The sequence below is a fragment of the Adiantum capillus-veneris genome, chromosome 1 (assembly GCF_014529385.1).
Source record: "Adiantum capillus-veneris isolate H3 chromosome 1, ASM1452938v2, whole genome shotgun sequence".
Taxonomy (NCBI): domain Eukaryota; kingdom Viridiplantae; phylum Streptophyta; class Polypodiopsida; order Polypodiales; family Pteridaceae; genus Adiantum; species Adiantum capillus-veneris.
Window position 1 is genome coordinate 150,235,475 of NC_140931.1, and position 11,431 is coordinate 150,246,905.

Below are 11,431 nucleotides of genomic sequence, written 5' to 3' on the forward strand. Positions count from 1 at the left end.
TTCGGCAATACGATGGCATGAAAATGAACATTTCAAAAAAATTCAAAGCATAACATAGCATTGACATGGCATTGTAATTAACATAACATCGACATGGCATTGGTATGGTGTTAATTCGCATAGCATATCATAGCATAGACATGGTGTTAATTAGCATAGCATAACATATCATCATCATGGCATCTCTACTCATCTCTACACATGTTTAGATTCTAGAGAGGTTGAGAAGACCACCTTGTTTACCTTTCCAATGAAGATCGGTTGAACGGTTGAAAGCTCCAATCCTTAGTAGAAAATTAGTGTAAGTTAGAAAAAAATAGTGAAATTAGCAAGGGGATAGTGTGAAATTAGAGTGTGTAGGCACAATTGGCAAAATATGGTTACAACTTAGGGAAAAATGAACACATTGCTTCATGCACACATATCCAAAATCCACAAAACCATAAACACACAAGTGAAATTAGTGAGAAAACACATCCGATTATGCCACAACTACACTAGTGTAGGCCATCATCCCCGGCAACGGCGCCAAATGTTGGGAATACCATCGTAGCATAGCTCCAATGACCAACAAAATTATCAATACGGAGAGATGAGCTACCCGGCTAGGGCATGGAAACACTCACACGATTAGAAAGGGATTAACCACTGATTAGTTAATATCTAGCTAATCAAAGCATCATTATCAATCACAAGAATTATGAGAGAGGCATAGTGAAAGAGAATTAAGCATTGATTAGTGTTAACCAAGTCACATGAACAAGGAGAAGATCAAGATTAGAGAGGGATTAACCACTAATTAGTTAATATCTATCTAATCAAAGAATCATTATCAATCACAAGAATTATGAGAGCGGCATAGTGAAAGAGAATTAAGCATTGATTAGTGTTAACCAAGTCACATGAACAAGGAGAAGATCAAGATTAGAGAGGGATTAACCACTAATTAGTTAATATCTAGCTAATCAAAGCATCATTATCAATCACAAGAATTATGAGAGAGGCATAGTGAAAGAGAATTAAGCATTGATTAGTGTTAACCAAGGAATTAAGCATTGATTAGTGTTAACCAAGTCACATGAACAAGGAGAAGATCAAGGACTCCATAGCCACACACCTCATGAGCTCTCCCCAAAGAGTGGTCTCAACAAATGAGTTTGAGAACCCTAATTTCTTTTACACACTGTCTTATATACCTAGGGTAAAATAAGCAATGTCTGGGTGCCCGAGGCCTTTAGGTCTCCACCACTTAATGAACCTATAACCTAAGCACACTAACTGACCTCTTCTTTACAGCTTGGAACTCCCATTGAGCCCATAACACATTAAAAATATTACGATGGCTTGAAATAAATCAAGAATTTACAATACATGACCATTTTGTGAAAATGTGAAAAATGTGTGACTCCAATCGTTACTGCTTCTTTATGTTGATCTTTGATGTGAATCCGTAAGGCTCGGACCTTTAGCATCTTCTATTAACTGATGTCGACTCAGTTAGCAAAGAGCACCTAATTTTGTCTCTCATAATCCCCAAAAAATGCCAAGCTAAAAACATTGATGTATATTTGACACCTCCAATTGACAATTTCTAAGAATTGTGAAAAGGTATAGACGTACTTGATATGTAAAACAAGAAGATGAAAAAATATTTAAAGTTATTGGAATTCTAGCATGTTCTATACACTTCCATGGCTACGAATTTAGTGCAGGTATTGATTTGTGATTAAGCAATACATATGGATATTTTTTTATTTTAATTCAATGCTGTGCACTTATGATAAGTGTTCTATTATGGGTGCAAGGTGCTTAACTAAGGGTTATAAAACTTGTCCCCTTTGTGATTGATTGAAATCGATCTATGTATAGTAAGCATCTCAAAAATATATATACCTTTGACATAGATGATTCTTGCTAGAAGATTGTATACTACATTGTAGCACACAAGCTAAACATTGTAAAGGAAACATCAAGTATGGATGATTTCTAGTACGGATGATATGTATGGATATGTACCAAAATTGTACCAGAGGGCCCATCATCAATCCAAAGTCAGAGCTTACAAGCAACGAAGATTATGAACGACATTGAAAACGACCCACTATAGCTCCCTCTATCTCTATATGGTTTTGTTTAAAGTATTGAAAGGGTTTGAAGATTTGTCATCTTCTTCATCATATGGAGATATTCAAGAGTTTAGGTCACTTTATTGGAAACATCTTGTTGGTTTGAAGGAGCAAAGAACGACTTAAAAGAGAAAAATTACAACCACAACTTGTGGCCCCATGTCGATGAATCCTTTGATGAGATTAACACAATCAATTTCAAAACACAATCTATCTGCATACCCATAAGATACGACACCGCATTGAAAAACAAATTCACCATGGTTGAGGCGACCCTTTCAAACTTAAAGACACATGACTAGCATAATTTTATCAAGGTAACCCATGCTTTTTTATCGTAACAAGTTGTTGTTTTAACTAAATGGTAAGTAGCTTGATTGTAAATTGATAAATGTAGCACATTCTCCCCCTTGTTATTGATAGTTTCTTAACGATTGGTTTTTGGAATGTTATCTATCGTTTGAAGGAGTTAGACATACTATTGCACATGTGTATATACATATTTTTAATAAATGTTTAACACAATGTCCATGTTTTTTAATAGATGGATCACATCTAAGAATATTGATATGAGTTCAATAGCACGAAAGAAAAGGGAGTGCATTGAGCTTCTGTTCTTGGCAGACAAGGAGCTGTCAATACTATTTTTTCAACATTCAAGTTCATGTACTTATCCATATGGTGGATGAGATAGATATTGCAAGCATTGTTAGTACTCGCTAATTTTTTTGGATTGAGAGATTCATGAGAGTTTTGAGGAGGTTTGTTTGCCAAAGAGCACAACTTGAGGGTTCCATGGCTAAAGGATAGGTGCTTGGAAAGTGCATGTACTATCTTTTCCAGTACCTTGAACATGTTGATGAGGATGCTCCCCACACATGGCCAATAGAAGAGTTTCTTTTAATTTTAGATGAAGTGTTATATGGCAAGGGCATTCCTCACAAGGTCTCAACCACCATAGAATGCTTGAACATGTCTATGTTTTTTATTTATGACTCACAATGTATTGAAAAATTTATGGAAGAGTACAAGAAAATTTGCGATCCACAAAGAAGATAAAGAGGTGGCAAATCTATCAAAATTGAACCTCTATTTAATCTTTCATGGTTATCTAACCGTATCAAAGATAGAATTTAAAGAGAAAATGACATCAATAATGAGTAGAGAGAGATGGATTTGGTTGTGATAGAGAAGTAACAGTTCTTCTATTCAATATGTATGTTTGTCAAGTTGTATAGATTTTGAGTATTCTTGCTTCAAGTTTATATACACAATTTTTACACTTTTAGTTAGGTACGTGCATATAGCAACATGTGGGCCTATGGACAACACCTTTGCATTGACCAAATTGATAAGTGACACTAGATTCAAAATTCTTGCATTGTTTTATCTTTTATGGAGACAGGTCTGATGCAGGGCTTATGGTGGTCAGCCTGATGAATAATTGGTATTTTTGAACTACATTTTAGTGTTTGCAAGTGGGTAATATAAACGTATAGATAAACAAAAAAAATTGACACCCCTAGCTTATAAGTTTCTTCTATAGTACTATTGATGTCTAATATTAAGAGATTGTATTGGGGGCTGATTAGTTTTGTAATGAGTACAAAGAAGCTGGATCCACAATGATTGTCAATGAGACAAGATGCATTCAGTTCTTGGGCAGTTAATTCTTCAAAACCATTACGAAAAGCATAGGAACAATATATTCTACTAGAAAATTGCAAGAAAGCCTTCTTCTACCCCCCCTCCCCCCTCCCCCCCTTCCCCAAATTCTTTCTATCCATGGAGGTAAGTTGTGCATGTCAATCCTTGAGAGTGTCGGATATTTGATACCACCAATGAGGCTTGGATCTCAAAAGAGGCAATCACATCCCCTCATACCCTTAGCACATGATAACTACTCTAAATGAGGAAGAGAGAAACAATGATAAAATGGATGAGAAGATGAAGGATCTTGTCTTAAAGTTGGACACAATTTCTACACGATCCCATTCCCTCACATCATTAGCATGACGACTACTGTAATGAGGAAGAGAGTGGCAGTGATGCAATGGATGATGAGACGGAGGATCTTGCCTTAGAGTTGAAAATTGAGCCTTCAATAGAGCCACAACCATCGATTGGTTTACCACCCAGTCTTAATCGCAACGAAGACTTGACAATTGAAGAGCTTCAAAAAGAAATAAAGAACAACAAAGAGATTGAATTGATAATTGATAAGGCCAAGGCATTGTATCAAGTATATGTTTCCAAAGTCATTTTTTATTACAATAGAAACTACGTCTTAAATTCCTAAAATGGACATTAGATGTTTCCATTTCTTCAACAATACCACAATGATTGACTAATGATCTCCTATAGATCCTTTTGAGTGCAACGAATATCTTGTGCATGAAGTTGTAAACTTTTGTATACGTCTATATTGGCAAGCATAACAAGTTGAACCAGGCCTAATTTTTGAAGGCTTCGACGCCCTTCGGAGGCACTTTTATCCTTCAGTGAAGGGCAAAAATATTTTTACCTTTCAAAAGAAGGATAGAATATTGAAAAATCTTTGAGTAGCCCTTCTAATTTTGGCCTAAACATAGCTTAATGAAGGATAGGTAAAAATTTACCCTTCAAATGAATGATTAGGGCCACCCTTCAAAAATGAGCCCTAACAACCTTTCAAAAGAAGATATCCAATTAGAAGAGAAGTTGGAAAGTAGTTAGTTGAAGTGGCACGTGCAATTTTTTATTTTTATTTTTTAATAGCAAAACTCACAATTGTGAGTGAATTATATTGAGCAGCCGAAAAAATTACAAGGTTTTGTCATGCTCATGTTAAGCCATGACAACATCCAGGAATCATAATTACAACGGCTATAAGGGTAGCCACTCCCACCGATGGCCAAGGTTTGCCCCCGGTATTCCGTCTGCTTACAACAAGGCACAAGTAGTCCTAGACCAGTCCTCCGAGTGATGCTTGCGCCCGAGTGCCCATATTAGCACTTTGATTTCCTGTATAATTTCTGCGAAGCTTGCCACCTCAAATCCTCCTTCAAACACACGGCGGTTCCTTGTTTGCCATACATTATGAAAGAAGAAGTATCTGACAATCTGAGTGCTGACGAGGAGTGCAAGACTACCTGAGTTTTTACCTCCAAAGCATAGGTCAGTCTTGAAAAATCTAATTTTCCATGTTCTCTGGACCCACTTGCATACTTTCCCTGTGAGGCCTTTTATACCTGGGCAGTCCATGAACAGGTGGGTCAGATCTTCACTAGTCAACCTGCACCCCAAGCATCGATCTGACCCAATCTCTCTCTCCTGGACGTGCAAATATTAAAACATAGGCAACTAACCTATGGAGGAATATAAGGATGGTGGGCTTCAAAGAGCTATCCAAAGCATCAGCCATTCATGCTATTATCTCACTTCATGTGGCTTGGGATTCGTGTGCATTTTGAAGTTTTAGGTTTTGGGTGTTGAAGAGGAGGTGATAACACCATCTTGATGATAGCGTCCTTGCTTCAATTCTCTGTGGATGGATTTTCATTGCTCTTGCCGATTAACTACATCATTCCCAGATGATGGCATGGGATGTTGAGCAAGCAAAAGAAAGGGGAATCCGATGATCGTCTGTATATTCGCATGGAATTTGGAGAATGTCCCAAGAGGCAGAGAACAAAGAGAATTTCGATGTCGAGTGAGCAAAACAAAGGGGATGGTTGTGTGTATTTCTGCATGGATTTGGAGTACGTCTCAAGAGACTTGTTACCATATATGTGGTAGTACGTGATGTGCGTGAACACACTTAAGACCGTCGAGACACCCTTTCTCTCACTAAGAGGTTTTTCCCCCGTTGCATTGTATATAAACCCATAATCTACGGCTATCTTATCTTTTTGTTTATGCACTAAGAAATACAGTCTCTGTTGTGTGCCTTGAGCTTCTTCATCTTCTCCAAACTATGTGTGTATCCCTGCAATCCTAATTCCAACAAGACTTCCAATAGAATGCTACGAGTTATGGATGTCAAGTAAGAGCGCTTATCAAGGGGTGGACTCTGCACCTTCTCATGTTGTGTATGATCCAATTCGTAAGGGATGGAAGCTCAAAGTGGGAGAGAAGTTTGGAGTGGCATTGATGTTAGGCATGGTGGTTAATTTATTGGTATCATGTGGCATTGATAAAATTCATACTAGCATGATGTGAGGAGAGCAAGACGATTGTATGAATGCCAGACCATGGAGATCTTGAACATAGATGCAACATGTGAATATGTGTGACGGGACTGGTTAGTATGAGTATCTACTAACATAATATGGCGGAAGGGGGAGCCCTTTACACGTGTTGCAATCTGCGACCTGAAGGCTAAAGTCCAAAACTTTAGCCTTCAATAAACTTTAGGCTAAATTTTCAATAGTTCTTAGTCAAGAGTTAAATCTTTTGTTCTATTTAAACAAGCAGTTTATAATTATATTACAAGGGAGAATAGATTGCCGAATACAACAAGCATGCTACTGAACTTTCCCTTGAAGGAGTGGAAGTTAGCTATGTTAGCAAACATTGTGACATATTTTGAGAAATCCAAAGTATGTGGACTTATTTGGCATGTGTTTCGTAGAGAAGGGTCCCGAGGGGTTCATCTTTCAAAAATACATATAGCACGTGCATTCAAGAGGTATTTTTGAAATCTCTCTACACACACACACACACACACACACACACACACATTTCATCATGAATTAAAAGATCCCTCTTTAAATCTGTATTTTTTTTTTGATTTTCCATTTTTAAACCCCTGTTGTGCACGTAATTTTGTAACTTTTTCATACTTTTAAAACCCCTCCAAGTGAACTTACGTGCTACACTTACATATTTTTAGGTGGACCCATCGGGAGAACGGTAAAGGAAGTATTTCTTATATGGCATGTGGATTAAAATTTGCAACCTTGATGTGGGTTTCCACCGCTGCTAAAAAGCATTTAAAGCATGGCTATAGAAAATTTTGGTGGCAAAAAGATTAATGTTATGTTGAGAAGAGGATGGACAAGAGGAGGAGAAGAGGATACCTCCTAGGAATACTTCCAAGCAAACCTCCAAGATCTATCCAAGAAGTCTTGAACTCAAGAAGTAATACCGACCTACAACACTCGGGCGACATAGAGTGAAGGCTGTAATATACATTTACAACAGAAGTGTGGCATCATGTTGCCACTGCGCCAGCGGCGCCTACTGCTGCTCCGCCGCCGCCGCCACCGCTTTTTCGTTTTTTCTTCTTTCTCGCAGAGCTGGTGCCAGTGGCGGTGGTGGTGGAGACATTGACAGGAGCTCCAGCACCCATAGGCGCTGCAGGAGTATAAGGAGTAGTAGCAAGAGCGGGAGGAGCCGCCGCTCCATTAGTAATCTCGATCTGCACAAGGGAAGGAGCTGGCTGGTGGTAGCCTCCGTTCAGAGACTGCTGCGGTGGCGGCGGAGGGAGGAGCCCTGTGGAAGAAGGCGGCGGCGGCGCCGGAGAAACCGCCGCTATATTGGAGAGCAAATGAGCGGAGGTGGGGTAGCTAAATTGGGAGGTGGACGTGGGAGGTGGTGGTAGGTCGAGGGAGCCATCGATGCAGCTGGCACATTTCTTCTCCACCCAGCCTTCGAAATCGTAGTCGAGGTTGCCGGCTCGGTGGCGGCCGTTGCAGAGGCGGGCCAGCAGCCCTGCCAGCAGGCCCAGCACCGCGATCACTACCACCACCACAAACAGCGCTCCCCACGATCCATTCGAGTACTTGTGCTCCTCCACCACCTTTTCCACCCTCCTTCCCCCTATATTCGACCATATTCACACTTGTTACCAAACTTGTTACTATATTTGAGTGCATCACCAAAACCACTTTTCCCAAGACAAATGGACACAATGAAAATTTTTTAAGCTTTTGGTGCAAAATTCGAAGGATTAGCCAATGTTTACACTAAAACATGGAAGATTTCAAAGGATTAGCTAGTATTTATGCTAAAACGTGTGCCAAAATTCGAAGGATTAGTCAATATTTACACTAAAACGTGTACAATTTTGTCCGTTTCTCTCTCGATTGGCTTGAATCTAGCATGGATATGGGAATTTTAGCCAGCTAAAGGTCGAGGTTTTATGAACATGTTAGTGTATAGTTTCTCCCCATGACTTGTAACACACTCTGTCAAACCCTCTCTCAATACATATTGACAATGACCTCACCTTCACAAGAGTGAACATATTGCATCACAAGAAGCACTAGTGCTCCCCTTATCCCCATTTGCATCAGACACTTGATCAATCTTTCACCTCTGCATGCGGTACACCGATGGCCACTTCATCACCATGAGTCGAGCACCGCCACACCATGACTTCAAAAGTAAAGGCTTATCAAGCTTGATATGGTAAGGTATAGATTTAGAGCTCGCGTGAAGACCAAGCACTCCTCACAATGCAACCTTTTACTTGACAAAGCATGGATACCTAATAATGCACTCCACACAAGAAGCATCATTTGCCACCCAACAAGGCACCTAAATGTTATGAATAAAATAGAGTCACTAAAGTTGTAGAAAAGGAAAAGCATGAGACGACTTGACCTTTATAGCTAGCAAAAACATCAACATTCTCAACTTTTCCATGTATGGAGTATCGAGATATATTTTATGCTTCCCTCAAACACTCCATTCAAGTTACCACAATCATTACATTTGTAATCATGCTAGCTAACCATGCATTTTATTTCAAGAAAATTACAGGTTTACATTAACCAAAGGGGTTTTAAAAATCACTTTTGCACCAAAAAAAAGTACAAGTTTTAAAGGAAGAGGGGTCATTTAATCGATGAAAATATCCATGTCAAGAGGCATTATTTAAATGCAAGTTGAACATACGTAATATAAAGGGTTTTCTAATAGTGGAGGCTTCAAGTATCAAAAAGGTTGTCTCAAACTTAGCTAGCGTAGCCCCTTACTAACAGGTTATTATGTCATAATAACTAATATCTAATTCTCTTAAATGATTTTCTCATGTTAAACTGATCATTTAATATGGGGAAGTACCAGGGGAGAAAAAGCTAGAGTATTGGTTAAGTTCGTAGACTGGCCACAATAGGGATCCAAAGGGGGGGCCATCTGCAAAAGAGCAATGTGCAAAAATGGGCTTTAAAGACCCTTAGGTTCAACCCATTAAGACTTCCAAAATGCTAAGGTTCCAAAAATTCAAAGGTTGTGTCCAATGGTAGCCAACCATGCTAGCAAAGAGTTGCATTGCTCGTGGAAGCACTATTAAATAAAATTCTTATTTCCTAACACACATAAAAACTTTTTTGGATATCTCCACACGAAAATGGCTAAAAGCATGATATTTAGGTGGTAGAGGAATCCACCTTAAAATGTGTAATTGTAGCATGTGATTCATCAAGAAGGATTTTATTTCAAGAAAATTACAGATTTACATTAACCAAAGAGATTTTAAAAATCACTTTTGTAAAAAAAAAAGCACAAGTTTTAAAGGAAGAGGGGTCATTTAATCGATGAAAATATACATGTCAAGAGAGATTATTTAAATGCAAGTTGAACATATGAAATATAAAGAGTTTTCTAATAGTGGAGGCTCCGAGTATCAAAAAGGTTGTCTCAAACTTAGCTAGCGTAGCCCCTTACTAACAAGTTATTATGTCATAATAACTAATATCTACTTCTATTAAATGATTTTCTCATGTTAAACTGATCATTTAATATGGGGAAGTACTAGGGGAGAAAAAGCTAGAGGGGTGGATGCATGAATAGGTGGAACCAAAACCCTGTCCCGGACAGAGGTTTTATAACCGGTACATAAAACCATTTATATTAGTTCAATTCGATATATTCTTTTGAACAGATTTTTAATTAAATATAGAATTTCCATAGCTTTTTGTTAAATATAGAAGACGGCTCTGTACCTCTTAACTATGCACGTCAGCCAGCTCTTTACACCATTACTATTTTCACACCTCTCTTTCAATTATAGAAGACGACTTTGTAGCTCTTAACTATGCACGTCAGCCAGCTCTTTGTCTTCCCGCTCTCTCGTTTTCCTGTCTCTCCTAACTCTCTGTGTAGGAGCACAGATTGTTATGTTACTTTGTAGGCCTATCACACATCTATTGTTGTCATATACTGCTCTTGCTCTCTGTAGGCCTATCACCTCACTCAATCTCTCCCTCTCTAGCATGGAGCAAGAATCTCACACTGTATGTGACTGCTCTCAGCCTCACTGTGAACTGTGTGCTAGGTATGTTGTTGATGCGGTCAAGGAATATCATGCTAGGAGAAATAGGGATCAGTGTGCTAAGAACAAGCTTGATCATATAGCACGTGAGGAAGATAATGATCAAAATGGTGCTGATGATGCAAAGCGTCAAAGACTTTGCAATGACCTTGTTATGCTCTTCAATCGGCGTACAAAGGCCCTCGATGTTGCATCACGCTCAGATATTTTGTGCAAGTTTGTCAATCATCCTTCTCTTGGAGACCTTGAAATGCTCAGGGCACAAACAATCTTCGTTGAAGCCATACGCAACACAATAGATGCAATCAAATTACCCAAGAGCAGATAGGAGCTCTTTCTTAAAAGTTTCATCACCACAATGCTTATGAATGTTGAGTGTACATCTACCTCAAAAATGAATGTTTCAGCTGCATCTAAATTGCTAAATTTGCACAAGAGGAACTTCATAGCTGCAAAGAATCGGTTGAGGGCAGCATGTGATGGCAATTTGCCAATCTCTTTGTGTGCTCGACAGCCCATGGATCGTGGTTTCATAACACTTGATGAGAAAGAGTTGATCTTCTCTTTTTGGATGTCTAACACTCGTGTTTCACCCAATAAGAAGGATGTGTGCAGAAAGCGTATTGGAAGAAATTCATATGTCAAACATCCTGTGCATCTTCTTGAACAATCTTAGGTAATAACTTGCTTCACTATATCCATTTTTGTTTTGTATATTTGCATTCATGACCTATATTCACTATAATTGGGTTGATAAGAGTAGATATGAAATCGGATATATATGAAGGAAGTTATAAATGGAAATAAGGGGAATCTGTATTTGGTCCTAGATTAAGAGTAGATAAATATTGGATGTGAAGGAGAATATAAATGGAAACATAGTTTTTATCATACGCGTATGTTTGCTAAAACATACGCTTGCAGACGCATACTTTCACACGCGTATGATATGTAACCGCAAATTTCCTAGCGATTGTACTCTGCGAGTCTGCTCCTGCCTGCATAGTGTTCATAGTATGCCCTTCCTTGCTTCGCAGCCTTGCCT

General features: G+C 38.7%; 1 protein-coding gene across 1 annotated transcript; it reads right to left on the reverse strand.

The window, feature by feature from the left end:
* Positions 1-6,922: 6,922 nt before the first annotated feature.
* On the reverse strand, positions 6,923-8,609 carry LOC147465795 (uncharacterized). The gene is made up of 2 exons (XM_086512454.1): positions 8,338-8,609; positions 6,923-7,928 (listed from the first exon to the last, which is right to left on the reverse strand). Exons 1-2 carry the CDS (start codon positions 8,399-8,401, stop codon positions 7,321-7,323), a joined length of 672 nt encoding a protein of 223 aa, XP_086368580.1. The 5' UTR covers positions 8,402-8,609; the 3' UTR covers positions 6,923-7,320.
* Between the last annotated feature and the right edge of the window lie 2,822 nt (positions 8,610-11,431).

Coding starts and splice junctions, on each gene's coding strand:
- LOC147465795 (XM_086512454.1), bottom strand. CDS start 8,401: ATGCAAATGGGGATAAGGGGAGCACTAGTGCTTCTTGTGATGCAATAT. Junction 7,929..8,337: donor ATATGTTCACTCTTGTGAAG/GTGAGGTCATTG, acceptor GGTCGAATATAG/GGGGAAGGAGGGTGGAAAAG.